This window comes from Corvus hawaiiensis, chromosome 16 (genome assembly GCF_020740725.1).
Source record: "Corvus hawaiiensis isolate bCorHaw1 chromosome 16, bCorHaw1.pri.cur, whole genome shotgun sequence".
Taxonomy (NCBI): domain Eukaryota; kingdom Metazoa; phylum Chordata; class Aves; order Passeriformes; family Corvidae; genus Corvus; species Corvus hawaiiensis.
Window position 1 is genome coordinate 6,178,628 of NC_063228.1, and position 20,771 is coordinate 6,199,398.

General features: G+C 55.8%; 3 protein-coding genes across 5 annotated transcripts; 2 read left to right on the forward strand and 1 right to left on the reverse strand.

The window, feature by feature from the left end:
* The first annotated feature begins 1,510 nt into the window (after nucleotides 1-1,510).
* ARPC1B (actin related protein 2/3 complex subunit 1B) lies at nucleotides 1,511-8,620 on the forward strand. Its single transcript, XM_048321304.1, has 10 exons — nucleotides 1,511-1,672; nucleotides 4,117-4,190; nucleotides 4,894-4,998; nucleotides 5,645-5,867; nucleotides 6,179-6,286; nucleotides 6,579-6,785; nucleotides 7,321-7,396; nucleotides 7,479-7,675; nucleotides 8,082-8,172; nucleotides 8,319-8,620. The coding sequence occupies exons 2-10, from the start codon at nucleotides 4,127-4,129 to the stop codon at nucleotides 8,355-8,357; spliced, it is 1,110 nt and encodes a 369-aa protein (XP_048177261.1). The 5' UTR covers nucleotides 1,511-1,672; nucleotides 4,117-4,126; the 3' UTR covers nucleotides 8,358-8,620.
* A 1,355-nt stretch (nucleotides 8,621-9,975) lies between these two features.
* PDAP1 (PDGFA associated protein 1) lies at nucleotides 9,976-18,342 on the reverse strand. Its single transcript, XM_048320534.1, has 6 exons — nucleotides 18,263-18,342; nucleotides 14,985-15,076; nucleotides 13,008-13,115; nucleotides 12,517-12,638; nucleotides 11,467-11,618; nucleotides 9,976-10,816 (listed from the first exon to the last, which is right to left on the reverse strand). The coding sequence occupies exons 1-6, from the start codon at nucleotides 18,270-18,272 to the stop codon at nucleotides 10,758-10,760; spliced, it is 543 nt and encodes a 180-aa protein (XP_048176491.1). The 5' UTR covers nucleotides 18,273-18,342; the 3' UTR covers nucleotides 9,976-10,757.
* Nucleotides 18,343-18,480: 138 nt separating this feature from the next.
* BUD31 (BUD31 homolog) lies at nucleotides 18,481-20,704 on the forward strand. 3 transcript variants are annotated; one of them, XM_048320540.1, is made up of 5 exons: nucleotides 18,481-18,581; nucleotides 18,987-19,141; nucleotides 19,612-19,734; nucleotides 19,961-20,127; nucleotides 20,431-20,704. In XM_048320540.1, exons 2-5 carry the CDS (start codon nucleotides 19,048-19,050, stop codon nucleotides 20,479-20,481), a joined length of 435 nt encoding a protein of 144 aa, XP_048176497.1. In that variant the 5' UTR covers nucleotides 18,481-18,581; nucleotides 18,987-19,047; the 3' UTR covers nucleotides 20,482-20,704. The 3 variants fall into 3 exon arrangements, with proteins under 3 accessions (XP_048176497.1, XP_048176498.1, XP_048176499.1); XM_048320541.1 differs by lacking the exon at nucleotides 18,481-18,581 and adding an exon at nucleotides 18,610-18,887; XM_048320542.1 differs by lacking the exon at nucleotides 18,481-18,581 and adding an exon at nucleotides 18,610-18,864.
* Nucleotides 20,705-20,771: the final 67 nt, after the last annotated feature.

The following is a 20,771-nucleotide window of genomic DNA, read 5'->3' on the forward strand; positions in this document are numbered from 1 at the left end:
CTATCCCAGGGCTAGCTGCTGGCTGTGTGTGCTGATGTTACACACTGCCTCATAGGCTTTTGGGGCTGAGCAATGGGGCTCTGCACAAGTAGGAATGCCAGGGAATGCTCACTGGAGCCTGCCTGAAACACACTCCACCCAGAGAATCACTGTGGTTCATCACCCACCCTGCCCCACCCGCAGAGAAAACATCACCAGAAGTGTCCCCATGTCCCCAGTGCCTGTGCAGTGGGACAGTTCCTCTACAGCCTTCTTGAGGATGTGACGTGCTATGGGGGCAGGAGGATCTTCCCACTTCTGAAACAGAAGCAAAAGCTGGTAAAGGGTTTGGGCAAACATGAACTGGGTCTGGCAGAGGCTCAGCAGGGCTGAGCCTCTATCGCTGACCTCCATGGTGCCAGATTTCCCCCTCCTGTGCTGTCAAGCCTTGGAGAGCCCCAAGTAATATTCAAAAGCAGTGGAGGCAGCTTGTGGCACTCCTTAGCACAGGCTCAGGCTGGAGCAGCCTGGAGATGGGAGCGATTAGGATAGGGGATGGCAGGTGAGGGACAGGGGTCACACTGTCCTCTCCCTTCCCGTAGTAATGTACCCCAAATCCTCCTGCAGAAGTTAAAACCAGCCCACAGTTCATTCCCATCCCTGCCCGGGTGCCATCTCAGGATCTCCCTGTGTCTGCAGGGATCAGAGCAACACACATGAAATGAAGCACAGCTATGGATGAGGACCAGGAGCGAGGGGCTGCCTGCTCTGTGGCAACACACCCCCCCCCTCCTTCACCTGCAGCTGACCCCTCGCGTGGGGATCGATTCTGCAGCTCAGCCAATTCCAGGTTATTGTATCCAAATCCTGCAGCTGAGAAGAGATCCTGCCCTCCCTGTACGGACCCCAGCGTGCTGCTGTGCCAGTGCTGTGACATCACTCAGAGAGGGAAGGGGTGAGTGCATCCCGGCGAGAATGGGATAAAATTTAGTTGCTCTGAAGTAGGAGGGGTGGTTGTCTGGTGCGTGGGGACACGGGCATGGTGACCGCAGCCAGCCTGGGACTGGGGCCCACTGGGCTCTGTGGGATGCAGGAACCAGCAGCAGCTGCTGCCGAGGGCAGCCGGATCCAGGCTCCGCGGGGTCCTGCGGATCTCCCCGGCCGTGGGAGGCGATGCTGACGGGCATCTCGCCCCGCGTGGGCTCCAGGCACGGCTGTTCCCTGGTGGGGGCCAGCACTGGCATCGGGGGAGTCCCCATCCCTCCGAAACGCATCGGGAGCCGGGGGTGAACAAGACTCCCGCTGCCAAGGGAGACGACGGGAATCCTTCCCTTCTGTTCTCCTGGCTGTGCTCTTCCCTGGAGCACCCAGGGCGAGTTGCCCACGTCCCACCGAGCGGCTGGGAGCACCCCGGGGCCGGGGGCCCGTCCATGTGCGGCGATGCTGGAGCGGCCTGGCCCGCAGGCACAGGGGCAGGGCGGCCGCAGAGCTGCTTTGCGCTCCCCCAACGCCCACGTAAGGAAGTGGTTGCATTTCTCGGAGAGGAAAAGGGAAGTCAGGCTGCCTCGGCGGGGCAGGCACAGCTCCCGCCGCTCGCTCCGGGCTCCGTTCGTGTCGACTGCCCAGAGTCCATGAACGAGCCCCGCCGTCCAGGAACCGAGCCCAGCCCGCCCTGCCCGCGCTGCCCAGCAAGGTAAGGCAGCTCTGCTACCCCCGCTAGGACCTGGGGCTGTCCCATGGGGCTGTGGCTGTCACCGCTCCTGGTGCTCACACCCTGCTCCAGGGTTCGGGGGGTATCCCCGGGCTGGGGTCAGGGGGGTGCAGGCAGCCCCTTGCCCCGTGCGAGCTTCACTGTCGCTGCGTTTTGGATGTTTTGGGGTTTTCTCCCAGCCTCGGCAGCAAGTTTGAGGGTTTTTTCTCTTGCCGGCGTTCTGACAGCTCTGGCGGGGTGGAAAGAGTCCTCCTGTGGGGGTCCCGTCGGGGTTGGTGCCGGCAGAGGCAGAGCTGCCGCAATCTGTCCTCTCCTCCTCGGGAATCAGCTGCTTCCCGCTTTGCCCGGCGCGAGGAAGAGGAGGGTCAGAGCGCCCTCCGTCTGTTCTGGGACGGGGGTGTCCCCCCAGGGCCAGACTGGCTCATGGGTTACCCCCCACCAACACTGGGGACTGAGGACGGGTGTCCCCAACCTGCCTGGCAGGAGCAGGGAGGGTGACACCTTCGGATGCCACAGGGAGCAGAGAGGCTTCCGGGGGTCGGTATTGAGGTCTTGGTGGTGCAGGGGTCCACCACAGTGTCTGGGGAGAGTTTCAGGGGGTCCCAGCTCCCAGTGGGATCCTCACTGGATGCAAACCCACCTCCTGCCACCCCGCCAGGCTCGTAAAAACCCGAACTCCAGCTCCTCTGGTGTGTGGGTTCCTCCCGGGACTGGGAGGAGCCCCCGGCACTCGGCTCTGCCAAGGTTTGGTTATCTCCTCCGAGGATGTTTCCGAACTGCTCGGACCGGCCTGGGAGATAACGGAGCTGCTCCAGCTCCCAATCCCGCCCTGTCTGGCCCTCGGAAAATTCCCATTTTCCTCCCTCAAGAGCCCCTGGGTTGGGGGGGAAGGGGGGTAACCACAGCTCCTCTGATGATCTTCCCAGCTGGGGAAGGGGCTGCCGAGCCCCCGTGCATCACTCCAGGGCGGGAGCAGGACTCAGCCAGCGGAGCAGCAGCAGGGAACTGGCTGCAAAGGGGCTGGGGGGGAAATGAAACAACACCCGCTGCAGGCAGCGGCCAAGGCCCTCACAGCCCTCACTCCTTCCCGTGTCTGGCAAAGGCTTCCGGCCCTGGCACGGCAGCTGAACTCATCCCTTCAGAGTGGCACTCAGCAAGGGAGCAGCAGGACCCCCAGGAAGGAGGATTTATGCCTCTGAGCCCCCAAACCACCTGGAAAAAGAAAAAGCATTGCTGTTTTCTTAGTGTCGAATCCGGAAAGCACCTCGGTGCGTCCTGCCTCCCATCCCTCCTCCAGGGAGCCCTTTCAGCCGGGTCCCCATTTCAGCCAAATCCCTTTTTCACACATTTTTTCTCTCCTTATCTCTTGCAATGCCAACAGCAGTGTCCCTGTCACTGATGATTTTGTCTGTCCCTCGGGTGCTGCTCCATCCACAGGGTTCAGGGCAGAGGCTCATGGTGGCAGCAGCTTTGTATCCTCCTTGGGACACCCTGTGCCGTATCCCAGGAGGATCGGTGGGGCTGGGATAGGGCAGCTGCCTCCTCATCCATGCCCATGCCCTTGGCCAGGGGATGTGTGATAGCAGGGCTCGTGCCCTGCATCAGCACTGGAATTTCTCCACATGCAGAAGGCAGGTGATGGAGCTCCTCGGATTTTCTTTTCCCCAGCCCAGGGACGGAGCTTTGCTAGGAGGGACTTTTTTCCTTCCCCTGTAGCGTTTTAACTGCCAAAGAAAACGGGACATGTTCAGGGAGTTCCCAAAATAGCCGAGAGCGGGCTGTGAGTAATCCCCGTCTGCCACTCCCTGGCGAGGTGTTTCCCTACATCCCTGCGGTCCCTCGGCCCGATGGCCAAGGGGCTGTGACGCTGCTCGGAGCCCTTCCCGGTCCCGTGGCACCTGGAGCGGGCTTGGGGCCAACTGCTCCATCCCATGACACCGGAGCAGTTGGGGACCAGCAGGAATGGTGGGAGCTCAGCCAGGAGAAGGGATTAGTCCTGAGGGCTGAGCACTGATGGGATGGAGGTGCCTCCATGGGGCTTTGGCTCTTCCTAAATGAGGGACGGGGAAGGGGCAAGTGGATCTGGTCCTGCTGGGGTGGAGAGAGGAGGTGCTTCCCGTGGTGGGACCCCAGGGATGCACATGGGGCTGCTGGCACTAGGATCCTGGTGTTCCCAGCCAGCTCCTGCCCAGCAAGCTCCAGCCAGCTAGAGCAGGATGACAGCAGGGTTTAGAAGTTCCTGGAAATGGGCAGTTTCTGAGCTTGGAAATCCTCAGGGAAACCCTCTCCCTGGCAGAGGAGGGATGCAGAGGGCTGCAACACAGGGCTGATGGGGAGGATCACTCTGTGAGGCTGGGAGCTGGGATCTTGTCCCTGTGGCTGCAGCAGGATGTCATGACAGCCTGGGGGTCTCTCCCTGTCCCCAGCCCGTGAGCCATGGCCTACCACAGCTTCCTGCTGGAGCCCATCAGCTGCCATGCCTGGAACAAGGACCGCACCCGTAAGTACGGCTGGGGCACCCCGAAATTCCCAAGGACATCCCGAGGCACTATCCTGGCTAAACATCCCTGTGGTGGGTGGTGCTCTCGGGACAGGGCAGTGCTGGCTTGGGGCTGGGTTTGGGGAAGCAGATCCTGCCACGGGCAAATTTGGGGGCTGGGACAGCACATATCCCCCGTGTCCCCTGGTCCAACTGCCGGGACAGAGCCTGGCACAGGGGTGCCGGCACAGCGTCCAGCCCCGAGGCACCGGCAGGGGAGGGACGGACACGGAGCAGAGCCGGGTGATTCACGGCCGATGGCATTTCCCGACCACGGCCCGGGGGATGTGGGAGAACAAAAAGGGCTTTCTCTGCTGCGGCCGGAGCGCCGGGCAGGCGGGGCGGAATGGATTTGGGAGCTGTGCACCCGCAGCCGTCCTATTCCATCCTATCCCATCCTGTCCTGTCCCATCCCACCAGCTCCATGGGACCGCACTGTAGGGAAGGGAAGACACTGGGCTGTGGGGTGCTCCCTTCCCACAGGGACAATTTGCAGCATCAGGACAGTGCAGGACCAGGGCTGGGGGGCTTGGTGGGACCCCGCCAGGCAGCTGGGGCTCAGTGAGGAGGACCTGGAGCCCAGGAAGGGGTGGGTGGGTGGTGGTTGGCCCTGCGGAGCCTGTGACCCAGGGGAGGCCTTTGACCCGGCCACTGTCACTCCCAGAGATCGCCCTGTGCCCCAACAACCACGAGGTTCACATCTACCGCAAGGACGGGGCCAAGTGGAGCAAAGTCCATGAGCTGAAGGAGCACAACGGGCAGGTGACAGGTAAGTCCCAGCTGGCAGAGGGGACAGGGACACAGAGGGTGGGTGGCCCTGTCCCAGAGCTGCTCCCAGCCCCGCTCGTGGCACTGGCACCCTCTGGATGGGAGTTGTGCAGGGGTGGAGGAGAATGGAGCAGGTTGTGTCCAGCTGAAGGCAGCCAGGGGTGAGATGGAGAGGGATGAGGTGGAGGGAGGGAGGAAGGGAGGGATGGGAAGGGAGATGGATGGATGGATGGATGGATGGATGGATGGATGGATGGGAGAAATGGGGTGAGATGGATTGGGGTAATGTGGGATGAATGGGAAGGGAAGGGATGGTGTAGGGTGGAATGAGAGGAATGGATGGATGATGGATATATGGGAGAGATGGGTTGGGATGGGATGGAACAGTGTAGGAGGCATGGGAATGGGTGGGGTGGATTGAGATGGATGAATGAGAGAGATGGGGTGGGATGGGTTGACATGGGATGCTTTGAGGTGGGAGGGATGGGAAGGGATGGTGTGGGGCAAAGAGGAGCTGTGGAGCAGAGACCACCCAGAACAACCACACCTTCAGACATCCCCCAGCCCTGAGTGCCACGCCCCCATTCCCATTCCCATTCCCTTTCCCGTGGCTCCCTGGGCCACCATCACCCCACTCTGCCTTCCAGGCATTGACTGGGCCCCTGAGAGCAACCGGCTGGTGACATGTGGCACTGACCGCAACGCCTACGTGTGGACCCTGAAGGGCAACGTCTGGAAGCCCACCCTGGTCATCCTGCGTATCAACCGCGCCGCCCGCTGCGTCAAGTGGTCCCCCAAGGAGAACAAGTTCGCCGTGGGCAGCGGCTCCCGCCTCATCTCCATCTGCTACTTTGAGCAGGAGAATGACTGGTGAGGCTCTGGCACGGCCTCAGTGGGTCTGTCCTGGGGGAACAGGAGGGGGCATGGATGGATGGATGGATGCATGCATGCATGGATGGGAGATGGACTGGGAGATAAGAGACTGGAGGAGCTGGAAGTGGAGACAGATGGGAAAATGGAGGGATGGACTCCCCATGCCCAAGCTCCTACTGCAGGACAGTGACCCAGGGCAGCTCCTGGGGCATTTGGAACCTTGACCAACCTCAGCCAGCCCCCCAAAATCGCAGGGGGCTCTGAGGGTGGTGATGCTGCCCCTCTGCTGCCAAACCCTCTCCACACAGGTGGGTTTGCAAGCACATCAAGAAGCCCATCCGCTCGACAGTGCTCAGCCTCGACTGGCACCCCAACAACGTCCTCCTGGCTGCCGGCTCCTGCGACTTCAAGTGCAGGTGAGGAGCAGGGGGTGGATGACCGGGGGGCCTGAGGCAGGGGGACCCTCAAGGATGGGTTGGGGGCCAAGCTTCACCTCGGGTGCTGTTTGGAGCAGGGAATGGAGCACAGGGGAGATGCAGGGAGGTCTGGGGACCATCCCAGGGATACAGCACACAGGGGAGGCAGGGGGACACTCCACGGGCTCTGCCAGGAAACTGAGTCACACAACTGAGGTAAGGGGCAGGGATGAAGGTGGTGCAAGTCCTGCATCCGGGGACACATGACAAGCCAAGGCTCTTCCCCTCCCAGGATCTTCTCAGCCTACATCAAGGAGGTGGAGGAGCGGCCCAGCCCCACGCCCTGGGGCTCCAAGATGCCCTTTGGGGAGCTGATGTTCGAGTCGAGCAGCAGCTGTGGGTGGGTGCACAGCATCTGCTTCTCGGCCAGTGGCTCCCGCGTGGCCTGGGTGAGCCATGACAGCACCCTGTGCCTGGCCGACGCTGGCAAGAAGATGGCGTAAGCACGGAGGGCTGGAGACAGGAGGGGGCTTGGGGGGACTGGGGGAGGCTGTGCTGGGGGTGGGAGCAGGGGTTGACCCCCAAACTGACACGGGGATGGAGGTGCTCGGGTTGGGTTGGGCTGAGAGCCATCCCAGAGTGTTCCTGCATATGGGTGGGGGAGATGGAAGGGTTCAGCTTCAGGAGCTGGGATAGCCCTAGAGCATCCCTGGAGCATCCCTGGGTATCTCTGAGCATCCCTGAGTATTCCCTGAGCATCTCTTTACCTGGGTGGGGGAAGTAGAGGGGTCCAGCCTCAGGAGCTGGCATAGCCCTGGAGCAGCCCTGGGTATCTCTGACCATCCCTGGATACTCCCTGAGCATCCCTGTACGTGGGTGTGGGACATAGAGGGCTCAGCCCCAGGAGCTGGGGAACCCCTGGAGCAATCCCCAGATCACCATGGGTGGAGGAGGTGGTGGCTCCCACCCATGTGATGAGCTGTGCCAGTCTCAGCACCGAGGCTGAAGCTCAGCTCGTTGCTCACACCTCACAGTGTTGCCTCCCTGTGCACCGAGACCCTCCCCCTGCTCGCTGTCACCTTCATCACCGAGAACAGCCTGGTGGCCGCGGTGAGTCCGGGCGGGGGCACGGGGTGGGTGCTGTGGCTGAAGCTGGCCAGAGGGAGCTGAGCAGGTTGGGGTTGTTCCCCAGGGCCATGACTGCTGCCCGATGCTGTTCACCTATGAGGAGAGCCAGGGCACCCTGACCTTTGGGGGGAAGCTGGACGTTCCCAAGCAGAGCTCCCAGCGCGGCCTCACCGCCCGCGAGCGCTTCCAGAACCTGGACAAGAAAGCAAGCTCGGACACGGCCAATGCCACCCTGGACACCCTGCACAAGAACAGCATCAGGTGTGGGCTGGGGACAAGGGCGGGGAGGGACAGGCTTGGGGTCATCTCCGGGGCTGCTTGGGGCTGATGATCCCTGAGCATCCCCTGGGTGTGCTGCTGTCCAGCCCAGGAGCTTGGACAGCCCTGGAGCATCCTTGCATATCCCCAGAATGTCCCTGAGCATCCCTGCAAGTGGGAGGGAGAGACTGAGGTGCCAGCACCAGGAGCTGCGACAGCCCTGGGTGTCCCTGAGCTTCCCTGGGTACTCCCAAGCATCCCTGGGTATCCCCAGTGCCTTCCTGCACATGGGTGGGAAAGATGAAGGGGTCCAGCCCCACTCCCACCCATGGCTGCCAGGCAGCTCCAAGGGCTCTGAGGGCTCAGCAGCGACCTGGGACCGATTCCCACTCCCTCTTTGCACCCACAGCCAGATCTCAGTGCTGACGGGTGGGAAGGACAAGTGCTCCCAGTTCTGCACCACGGGGATGGACGGTGGCATGAGCATCTGGGATGTCAAGGTAAGGAATCCTCAAGGAGGCCCTGGGCTGGGAGTACCCAGCATTGAACCATCTTCCCTCCCAGTTCCCCACCTTTCAGCTTCCCAACCACCTCCGGTTTCTTTGGGACGCAACAAACTGATAAACACCTTCCTGTTTTGTTTCAGAGCCTGGAGTCAGCGCTGAAGGATCTCAAGATCAAATGAAGGAGCCATCCAGGAAGGGCATCCACGCTTCCAGCTGCCCCTGCTCTGCCCCCTGCCTGCTGCTCTCTGCCACTCCCCCCCCCGTGCCACATGACTGGGCCACACTGCCACCAGTGCCTGTCCCCGCTGCCAGCCAGCCCTGGTGGCTGTTTCCAGACAAAGAAAACCATTTTTCTTACTATTTTTTTTACCATCCTTCCCGATGCTGGTCATACATTGCTTGGAGAAATAGCAAATAAAGGATTTTCCTTGATAAATCAAAACTTGTTTTTTGCACTTTTTTAGAGCAAGTTCAGTGCAAACACAGTTGTGATCAGGGAAGATCACGGTGCTGCGCCACATCTCACCACAGGTGGTCACGTCCTCTCTGCCACCAGTGCTGAGGGTGAATTGGGATCGTGGGGATAAGGGGAATGTTACTTCCCCATTCCCTGCTTTAGCATTATGTCAAACTAGGATTGGTGTTAGGGAAAAGGGAGTGGAGAGGATGGAGGTAGCCAGTGAGCACAGGTTTCCTATTGTCTGAGTCTCCCTGGTAAAGTCCTGTCAGGTGGGCAATTCCCAAACCTGGAGCCAGCTCACACACCTTGGGCTGCCGAACTAATCCTGCCCCTTTCCAGCCAGTTACCACAGGAGCAGCTCAGTCCCAATACCGCCCACGGCCTGGGAAGGGAGCACTGGCTGGCAGAGGGACAGTGACATTTAAGTTCTGCTCCAGCCCTCAGTTAGTGGGAGGTGTTACTCTGAGATTTTCCCACCTATTTCCATCTGTTTACAAGCCTCAACCTCTCCCCCTGTGACTCCTGCCCTGCTCCATCCCAGGCATCAGCCCAAAAACTCCCCCTGTCCTGCCCCATCCACCTCCCTCTGCTCCAAGGATCACCCAAACTTCCCGTGTCAGGCTGTCCACCCCATCAGTTCTTCCCTCTCGGAGCTGACAGCACAGGCACCTCTCCTGGTAGCACTTGCTCATCCTTCCACAGCTCCCTGAGGATATTTCCTATCCCAAATCTTGGCTTGGTCTGAGCTGTGGCTTGAGCCAGCAGCTCACAGTGACATTCCCTGGGGCACAGTCCTGTGTCACACCCTCGTGCCAAAGTCCCTGCAGCCAGGCATGGACAGGGTGACACAGAACAAATCCCCTTTTTCATCCTTCATCTCCACAGCTGTAACCCCCTCTCCCAGTGACTTCCACTGCTCCAAGCCCTGGGGCCGTATCTCCTCCAGCCTTTGGGGGAGTGAGTCTGGGAAGCACTGGTGTCCCTGAACAGGCTGGCAGCAGGACTCCCAGACCCCTGGGGCACAGCAGGCTGGAGCATGTCCCCTCCAGAGACATCTGAGATGGGGTGACAGTGCGGTGACTGCCCTTCTGACACAGAGACTAGGCCAGACAGTGGCCTGAGGGTAATTGTTTCCTCCACCCTGGTAAACAGATTGTGCAAGACATCCATCAGAATCAGCAGGAAAAGCTTTTCCCTTCAGGCTGCGTGTGCTGATGGAGCTCCTGAACCCTGAACCAAACTCCACACCACAACCAGCAGCCCCCAAGCTGCAGCTGTGCCTCCCCCAGGACCCCCCCCCCAGCTGTGCCCTTCACACACACACGAGGCCACAGCAGTTCTGATAACTTACAGTTTAATCAGCCAAATATACAAGTTCTCTTGGTGGTTTTTAAACTTGATCAAGTTTGTTTTTTTCTTTTGTTTTTTTCCATCTGGATCTGACACAATAAATGTTGTTTTTCTCCTTTAAACAAAGGATGATGTGGTTAAAAACTGGCACTATCCCTAATAAGGAGGAGAAAAAGAAAATGAAGAGGAGGGAAAAGGGGAGACTGGCTGCAAGAAAGGAGGGATGAATCCGGGAAGGAACGGCACTCCAGAAGTCCATGAAGTCAGGCTCCCAGCTTATACTGCAACACCCTGCAGCACAACTTGATGGGCTCTTTGCCAACTGGATTCCTCAGATACATTATCCTTTGGGATTTCATACCAAGTCAGTTCCCCACCCCATGCCCCACCCCACAACGACCCCACAATCTATTTTCTTGCAATCTAGTATTTGAAGCACCTCCCCTCCCACACAGCTCCCTCCCACCCTGCCCCCCCCACCGTCTACGAGTTCTTGATCCTAAAAACAGCAAAAACATTCATGTTTCTGAACTGTTACAGGGAATTGCTGTCCAGCACAGCTCTGCACTGCAGAGAGCAGCTGCCCCTAACCCCAAATGGAAATCTGTGCCAGGATGAGGACAAACACATCGTCAGTGTCTCTTGGAGGTGGAGGTGAGGTCGATGCTGCAGGACGCTCTGCGTGGCATCGATGGAAGGCGACACGGCAGAGCTCCTGGCAGGACCAGGCACAGTTCCCTGGCGTTTCCTCCTCTTGCATGGCCTGTGCTTACTTGTTAAGGGATAGTGACTGCAGTCTTTTACCTGCCATGGCTGCTTCGTCTTTTGCTGGGGAGGAAAACAACAGTTTCATCATTTCATGCTCAGGGACTGGGGGTGGATTGGCAGCCCCGGGGATCAAAATCCTGCCAGTTGGGTAATGGAAAAAATCCCACCCTTCCCACCAATTTCTCAGAGGTAAGAGGCACAGCTCCTCTAGTATGTTCCCTTCTATCCCTGGCCTCTCTCCAGGTGTCCACAAATGAACTGATGCCCAAATTTCTCTGTGGAAGCCACCAAGGAGCTGTGTTCAGACTTCTGGTTCACACCTCCCAGGGAAAGGCCAGGAAGGGAAGGAGTGCTGTGTGAATTCCCTGGGCAGTTCAGATCCCCACATGCAAAGCAGATAAATCACCCAGCACAAGGAGCCTGCCAAACCCCTAAACTGGAGCCAGAATTGCCTGGGAGGCAGGGGACAAGATGGATATGAAGAGCAATTCCCTTCTCTCCTCCCCTGCTCCAGTGCCCAAGTACTTGTTTATAAAGCAAGAGTTTTATGAGAGAGAAACAGCTGAGCCCGGTTCTGCTGAAGGGAGTTGATGACACTCAGCAACACCGCACAGGCTCAGATGAGGCATGTGTGGCATGTGGCATTGTGCCTCTTGGCACTGCAGCCATGGCATGGAGAGGTAGGAGAATATGATTAATTATTCTCTAACCTTTTCTTTCTTCTTCTTTCTTTCTGGCAGCTTCTTCCCTTTGCTTCCGAATGATGGCTAGTCGGGCAAGGTCTGCCTTGGCTTGCTCTGTTTTCCCAGCTAGGTGCATTTTCATGTATCTTTCTTTTGCCTTTTGCTTCTCTATTTCCTCTCTGTACAAGAGAAACACAACAATCACCAGAGTATCCAGGAAGCACACAGGAACAGGCAGAGTGGGGCTTTCCAACCAGGAAAAATCCCCAAACTGGGGGTCCTTCACCAGTTTTCCAGCACAGGTTCTGCCTGTTTTCAGGGTTTGAACAGAGATGAGGAGAGAGATTATTTCTACCTTGCTTCAGCTAAATAAGGACATGGACACACAAGGAGGTCAAATGAATTAGCCCCACACCACAACAACTGTGACGTGTTTTTCCCAGCCTTACCCTCAAAGGTGTCCCTCTGCTGAAGCAATCAATGCCAAATAAAAAAGCTTCAATCTTTCCTTCCAAACCTCACCATTGCTAATTGAAACCAGAAGATTAAACTTTGGTTTTCAGGTTATTCATCTGCCCAAAATTTCACCACGAAATCTGGAAAACCGGTACCTGTCAGCAGGGCACCTTCTGCAGCAAGACTGAAGTGGATCCAAGGTGACCTCTGGTTAATGGATTTCTGTTCTGATTTTTGGCATAAAACTTCAGGAAAGGAACGGCCTAAATCCCTTTCACAGCAGTATGATTTCAGGATTTCAGTTAGGTCTGATTTTTGGCATAAAACCTTAGGAAAGGAATGGCCTAAATCCCTTTCTCTCAGTGCCCCACGGCAGGCTGCCTGGCTCCAGGATGGCCACAGCTGCTCCCAGAGGACAGACAACTCCTGTGAAGTTTCTAAGGAGCCCCATTTTGAAGCACAGTGAGCCCAGTTTGGTGCTGTTCAGTGCCTGCTTTAGGCAGCAACACACTTTAAGGGCCTCCCTGAAACACTGACACAGAGCAGGGGAAACACCTCCCTGCACCAAGCTGCTGCCAGCAGCGAGGCTGAAATTCCAGGGACGCAGCAGGGAACACTCACCTCTCTCGTCGTGAGAGCTCCTTGGGTCCATCCAGGTCCAGCTGAGTGACTTTTTTGGTTGTCTGAATGACACGGTTGGGGTTCTCTATGTCTATCAACCCCTCCACTCCTTTGCGCTTTTGCTGTGGGTCAAGAACAAGAGGGAGGTTAAGGAGCTCTCACACTCAGCTCTGGGTTGCACCAAGAGCTCTCCAAACACACTGCAAAGCACCCCAAAAGCTCAAGTCAAGATTTTAATACCAGCCAGTAAAACCATTTAGGAACCAAGGCACCTTCAGCCTTTTTAAAAATCTTCTTGCCTTTGTATTTCATTTGTAAATATGCACGAGTTTTCATTCTGAGGGCAGAACGCTTTCAAGTGAGGGCTTTTTGGCTTCTAAAAATAGTTCTGTAAAAAGTGTACTCTAGGTAGCTCTGCTCAGAATCCAGAGTGTGCATCTCCCCCCTGACCCAAGAATTAGGGGCATTAAGTGCCCTGAGAATGCCAGTACCTGATAATCCTCATCATCTTCATCACTCTCATCTGAATCTAAAGATTTCTTCTCCTTTTTGGGGTCTCCTGTTGCTCCTTCGCCTCCTTCTTCTTGTTCCTCCTCTTCCTACAAAATCAGAGGAAATTAGAGGCAATGTATGTCACTAAAAATCCCAAATCCAGCTCTTAAATGAGATTTTGGAGGGACGAGTGACAGCTCTGAGCACTGGCGTTCCTGATGTGGCCCTTGGGCCACCAAGGCAGTCTGGCTGTCACAGAATGAGAGTTCCTCTGCAACAGCATCACCTCCAAGGAACTCTGCTGTTCCCTCCAACAGGAAAATCCCTGCGAAGGACACAACTGGCACTTTACTTTCCCCAAATGAAAGCTCTCCAGGAGAATTTTGGCCTGGGTTTCCAGTGCACAGTATTTCAGAGACTGGAAACTACATGGATGCAGCTTAGAGCTGGATTCCATCCTGGGTCTGAATAAATAAAAACAACTAGAGAAGGAGCAAACTGACAACCATCAACCAGAACATTATTATCCAAGGAATTACAGCCTTTTTAGAAGAGCTTCCACCAGTCAGGAGCCTGGGAATTAATTTCTAAATCATCAGAAGAACCAATATGGGTATGAATAGCTTGTTTTACACTACCAACATCCCTCAAGCAACCAGCAAAGTGGATGAGCAAGGAACAGTAAGAGGAGTAATTTTGTTAATTGTGGGGGGTTTTTTTAAGCTGTCCTTAATAAACCAGTATAGCTGTAACCATCTGTGTAACCATCACTATGTGATATGGATTACCACAAAAAATAAATCCTTCTCAAAGAGCAGTTCTCTGGTTTGCTATGAAACAAGACAGGCGTTTCAAGTGGGTCCTGCTTTTCTGTTCCATTTCCAATCAGTATTTTTATTAACAACATGGAAGCAGAGAACAGACACACAGTTTGTGAATGACATCACACTGGTAGGAGTTGGAATTATTTTGGAAAACAGGATGAGACTCGTAAGTGGTTTCAGAATTTGGAAATATGGCATGAAACCAAGAAGGTGGAATCAGAAACTAATCAAGGGGAGCTACACTTTGGAAGAAGAAATCCAACACAAAGCTGGAATATGTGGCTAAACAGCAAACCAAACAATCATCTCGAATTCCAGCTGGGCAAAACATTAAAAAGGACTCAATGCTATGGCTCAGAACTGCTTGAGAGAGTCATCTCAGAGGTATTCATCAGGACTTCCTACATGGGGTGTAATTATCCTCCTGTGGTCAGTGCTCTGAGGCCTCAGCTGGAATTGTGTATTTGGGCTGAGGCAGCACTTTACAAAGTCACAGAAAAATATTAGAGTGTCACCAGAGCTGTGGTAATTTGGGAATAAAGAGAGCAAGAGCTGCAAAAAGCAGCCAAGGCTTTCATGACAGCAGTCAGGTCACGGTGGAAGTTGGGGGAGCTGTTACAGTCCAATGCTGGGGCACAGAAACGCACCCAAAAGAGGCCCCACACCAGAAAACTCTGTTATCTCTCCCTGCAAGTCAGAGGCAAACAAGAAAATCATGTGTCCAGGAAGAAGTCAAAGGAGTTTGGTCCCTAAATCTACAGTAGGATGAGGGAAAATACAATAATTTCAACATACAGTAGCATGTCAAGATGTGGCCCTTGCTCTCCAAAGCCAAGCTGCAGAACAAATGAGCTGACACTCATGGAGACTGGGATGATGAAATATGGAGAGAAAAGATCTCCAGAGCTGCTGTGTCATGAGCTCCTGTCCCTTAACTTTCAAATGCTGCCATGGGTGGTCTCCCAGGCCTCAGGAACCAGACTGGGTGACATCTTGGAGTCTCCCCAGCTGGAGGTATTCAGGATCCATACTGTGATCATGGCTGGAATGATCTGCAACACTTGGCTAAGCTGCCATTGCTCCTGAACAGTGAATAACCAGGCTGGATAAAACAGGAGTTAGGACAGAACACACAAAGGAGCAAACACATACCCTTGCCTTTTGCTTTTCTGCTTGGAGCTGGGCATCAATCTCCTCAGGACTGGTGTACTGCCTTGCTCGGCCTTTGTGGCCTCCTTTTCTACCTGCACAAAATAATAAAATTAATACATGGTTTAGTGGTAACTTCCAGAAAGGTCTGTTCCTCCTGCAGCACTCTCTGGATTTTAGGTGTGGACAGGACAAACCAAAATAGGTCCTCTGATAGAACCTAAACAACAAAACCCCACATTGAACTTGGTGAAATGCTCCAAGACTTTTAGGTAAGACACACAGAGAATTGGGATTATTGATACCACCCCTCCCTGCCTGTGCTCATGGCCTCTACAATTCCCTTCCCAGGCTGGCAAGGGGTGCTCAGTCCCACAGCAGATCCCAGTTTCCTGCACAGGAGGAATCACAGCGTGTTCCTGTGGTTACAACCAACATTCCGACAAGCTTGGCTCCTTAACCCCTCCCACTGTGCCAGGGGAAAATAGGAAGCAAATTGGACAAAAGCCTTGGGAATCACAATGGGAGCTGAAGAAGTACTAAAAGGAGCCTCCATGTTTTACTGCTTTATGAGGAAAAATAGGAAGCTCTAGGAAGCAGGAAGGGGAGTCACCGTGGCTGGCACTGCCCCAAGTTCCAAATTCTGTTGATCAGTGAACTGCTGAAGCCACTAATGCTCCCTTCAAGCCACTGCTCTGGTGATGTTCTTCCAGCCCAAAGAACTGGGAAGCAAGTTGAATAGAGCCAATCCACAGCCTTGAGTGAGGGAGCTTGGCAAAAAGCAAACAGCTCTGGCAAGGCAGCTCTCTGCTGCCACAGGAGTCCTGCAAGTCCAATGGAAGGAGCAGGAAACACTGGATCTCCCTCATCCTCCCCTTCACCTGCCAAGGACAATGGGAACCTTACAGTGATGGGGAGGGATTGAGGAATTGTCCCTCCTTCCTTGGCACTGTGGGATCCATGGGAGATCTGCCACTGCTCTCTCACTGTGCTGTTGGACTGGGAGGCACTGGGAGCCTTAGAGATCCAACATTTTCTGACCAATTTTCCTGGTTCAGCACAAACTCTCATATGCCTTAGTTCTGTCCCAAAACCCCACTGTGAAGCTTTACAGAAACTCCTGAAATATTTTTCCAAGAGAAATGGGGAACTGCAGAGACCAAATTCTTCTTCCTGGATTCAGCTGGGGAAGCTCATGGACTCTCAAACCCTAAGCACAATTCAAAGCTTTGGTGCAGCCAGACAGGGGTTTTCTGTTTGTCTGTTCCCAGCCATCCCACGTGGGAACACTGACACCCTCTGGAAGGAGATCTGCCACTGGAATGCTCCTGGGGAGACATTACCTCACTGCCCAGCACATGACATCACTCCAAATGGAACAACAGTGACATCTGTGACACACCAACCCCCAAATAACCAAAGCCTGCTGTGCTCCCAGCCCGGCCAGGGCCAGGCTCCTCATCCAGCTGCTCCAGAATTCCACACTGGGCTCAGGACCAAGGAACACAAACCACTCATTACTGCAAATAAACAGTGGTGATAAGGGGCAGAAGCAACTAAAGAGAAAATATTTTACATTAAAAGCCTAAAAAGAAGCAAATGGAAGAATGAAGCTCATGGAAGCCCAGCAAGGGCTCAGCACAGTGCAGGGATGGGGCTCTGCTCCCACACAGAGATCAAACCTCACATCAGACATGGGGAGCTGCTCCTACACCTGCCACTGACCAGCTCTGTGCCTCAGTCTCACCATCTGTAAAACAGGGATAATGGTTCTTTTGCACCTCTGTGAAGCACTTTTAAAACAGAATCACCTGCAGCAAAGCCCAGAGGTGCCCAGGCAGGCCCACGTTCAAACACATCTGTCTTTGGCTTTCAACAGCCTAATTAAGGAATTTAGATGAAAGAGAACGGAATGATACTGATGGAATCTCTTCTTTTTAAAATCAAAGTATTAGGGGGAAAAAAAGGAAATTAATCAGAAATAATCCTGTAAAAATTTTTATTAGTAGCTGATTAATGCCCCTCCCTTTTATATTAACAGTGAGTGCCAAAGTCCACTCTTCTGCCAACAATCCAACAACTCCCACTGACTTAGGGAGAGAATGACCAAAGACCTCTCTTCTTACAAAAAGCCAAAGGTTTGAATCAAACACTGAAATCTGTACAATAAAATAAAGAGCAGGAAATCCTGAAGTTAGAGGGCATTTAAATACGAAAAACGGGGTTATAACCCCCCACAGTTCCCTGCCTTCACAAAAACCATGTGGAAGCTTCAGCCCCATCTCCCATCACTGTGCAAATGGACCCAAAATGAAGTGGTTAAATAAAATCTAAGCAAGGAATCAGTTTGGTGGTAAAGGCTGGGAAATGCTGATGAAATAAAGCAGAGCAAACTGCAGGGAAGAGGAATGAGAAAGGGCTGGTTTTCAACGTGTGTGACCGAGGTTTGCAAGAGCCAATTATGCAGATGGTGCATATGGAGAAGGTTCTGGGTGGATCCCGCTGAGCCGTGACAGCCCGGCAGTGCCTCATCCCCGCTCCTGAATCACACGAGGAGCAAGTCGGTGCCCGCTCCGGAACACCCAAACGCGGCGCTGCCGGAGCCACATCAAAGGAGCCGCGTTTGGAGCCCCTGGACCACCCCTGGGGCGGGACCCCCTGCGCGGCCGCTCGGATCTCCCGGGGCGGGATGGCCGCCAGCCCCCGGTGCCCCCCGTGGGGCTGGACCCACCTCCCCGGGGCTCCATGAGCCCCACGCCCTGTCCCGGGAGAACCGGCCGCGGTTCCCGTTCCAGCGGGAGCACATGGAGCCAAGCCCGGTCCCACGGGAGGGACCGGCAGCCCCCGGCCCGGACACCCCCGTGGCTGCCGCGCTGTCACGGCACTTGGGGAGCACAGAACGGGCCCCCGGCTCTGCGAGGAGCGTGGGGAAGGCGCCGTCTCCTGGGGGGCGGGGAGGGGGCGAGGCAGCCCCGGAGCCCCCGAGAACAGAGCGGGGGGGAAAGAGAACCCGAGAGCCCCCCAGAGCCCAAACACGGCCGCGGGGGCAGCGCGGGGACCGCCCTCTGCCGCCGGTAAGGGGGAAAGGGACCCCCGCAGGCTCCCCCAAGGCCGGGGAGAGAACGGAGCCCCCGCGGCATCTTTACAGCCGGGGGCGAACACGAGCCCTGCCCGCGCCGGGGCGGCCCACACACCCCCTCAGCCCCTTCCTCTCTGTCCCCCGTGTCCTCCCACCGCCGTTCCCCGCGGGGGAACCCCCGGCCCGGCCTGGCCCCCACCACCTTTCGGCATCGCGGCGATGGCGGCGCGGCCCCCCCGGCCCGAGCGGCGCCCGGAACCGGAACCGGAACCGCCCCCACCCGCAGGGCCCCGCCGCTGGGCTGCCCGCAGCGCCGCCGCTCCCGCCGCCCGCGCCGTCCCTCCCGGTGCTCCCGCAGCGCGGAGCGGGGCCGGGACCGGTTCCTTCTCGGCGGTTTCTCGCCTCTCTCGGGGGTGCGGCGGGGCGGGCTCCGGTCAGGCAGCGCGCAGGGCAGCCCAGGAGGCGGCGCGGCTGCGAGAGGCCCCCGGGTGACGGCGGCGGCGGCGCGACGGGAGCGGGCGGTGAGCGGGGCTGGGACCGGGACGGGGAGCGGGACAGAGACCGGGATCAGGGTCGGGACCAGGACAAGCACAGGGACCGGGATCAGGACAGGAATTGGAACCAGGATCTGCGGCCTTCTTTCACCCCGCCAGCCACGGGTTCCGCTGTGGGGCTGCTGGGGCCGGGCCGGGCGGCCTCGCCCCAGTGTCCCAGGGAGCTGAGCGGAGTTGTCACCTCGGGGGAGGAGCGGCTGCCGCGCTTTGCCGAGGAGAAAAACTGACTTATCGTGCAGCAGTCGCCGAGGTTTCCCCTCTTTCACGAGCTCTGTAAAGCTCATTTTTATCCTTGAAGTGGAAAACGGGAAGGAGGCACAGAAACCTTAGGAGAAATATATCTGACCGCTGTTTTCCTTTCGTTTTTTCTAGTGATTCTGAGGGAGTGCTAGAGTGGTTCCCCTTGCCTTTCGCCCCCTTCGTTCCCGAGGCAATGCCCAAAGTGAAGAGGAGCAGGAAGCCTCCCCCGGATGGCTGGGAGCTGATCGAGCCCACGCTGGACGAGCTGGATCAGAAGATGAGAGAAGGTGAGTGGGTGTTCTCTGGGATGGGACCCCAAAACAAGCTCACAAGAGCTGCTTCGTGAATACAGGTGGACCTTTTCTGTGTCTGTGCCTCCAGTGGTGCTGCAGGTTGATCCTGGGCCATGGTAGTCCCTATTTTTGGGGTGTACACAGGTTATGGAGCACAGAGCTTTGCTTACAGCTGGTTTTGGGATGAAGCTCATGGGTGTGTGGAGGAACTGGTAGTTCCTGTCTGTGTTGCTGCTGTGGGCATGAAGTCACCCACCATCCCAGTGTGGGTCATGTCATCCCACTGCCATTGGTTTGAGATCCTTAAGGAGCTGTTCCAGGTTAGGTCCCTCTCATTTGAGTCTCCTCCCATTAATCTCGGTCTTATCTCTGTCATGTGTTGAGTTATGAACATTCTTGGAACAGTTCACTGCAAAGGGGTTGAGGGAAGCACTTGGTCACCTGGTGTTTGTGTTCCCTCCCAGCGGAGACAGAGCCACACGAAGGGAAGAGGAAAGTGGAGTCCCTCTGGCCCATCTTCAGGATCCACCACCAGAAAACACGTTACATCTTTGATCTCTTCTATAAGAGGAAAGCAATCAGCAGAGGTGAGGAGGGCAGGGGCTTTACCTGGGGTAGGGGAAAACTGGAGTGAGTGAGGTGTTTACCTGTGGATGCTGCTGAACTGGGAGTTGGTGGGATCAGGTTTCTGGGGAAGGAGGATGGAGGGAAGGCTTGGCAGCAGCCTGGCTGTACTTGCTGGTTACTACAGCTGGTAACTCCTGATAGTGAGACTTGTGACAGTTGCTGGTGACAGTGTCTGCTCCTCCCCAGAGCTCTATGAGTACTGCATCAAGGAGGGCTATGCTGACAAAAACCTGATTGCCAAGTGGAAGAAGCAGGGCTATGAGAACCTCTGCTGCCTGCGCTGCATTCAGACTCGGGACACCAACTTTGGGACCAACTGCATCTGCAGAGTCCCCAAAAGCAAGCTGGAAGTGGTGAGTCTCCAGCTTGTTCCTCTGCTCTGCAGTAGCTATTGTGACTTCTCCCAGCTCAGTGACAGCAGAGGGGGCAGTGCTGTTCTTCCTGGTGATTTCCTCTACCTTTGCTGGTAGAGTTGGTGTCTAGCTGGTTCTAAAGCTGCTGTCAGCTTTGGCATTCATTTAAAGTTGTTTAAGTATGGGAAATAACACCAAACAGTGGAAAACCTTCCCACCTAGAGCCCTTCCCTGCCTCGAGGTCTGATCCTGCTGCTCTGGCTGTGGCTAGGCTGAAACACCCTCCTCATGTTTGTTTTTCAGGGCAGAATCATTGAGTGCACTCACTGTGGATGCAGAGGCTGCTCTGGTTGAAGCCTTTTGCCATCAGACTTGTTTTTTGAACTCTGAGGGACATCCTCCTCCTCCTCCTCCTTCTCAATGGACTATGAGTGCAATTTCACTTTCTGTGATGGGATACTTCTGTATAATAATTAAAGCAGCAGCATAATCACCTGGATCGTGAATAAATGGGGGGTGCTTTGGAGTAGGGTTTTGTGTAGCCATTTATTTTAAAATAAAGTTTGCCTTCCTGACAGAGTGGTGTGATCTGGTGAAACACTCCTGTGCCTCTTTTCTCCTGTTAGATCTGTTCTAGGTGCTTG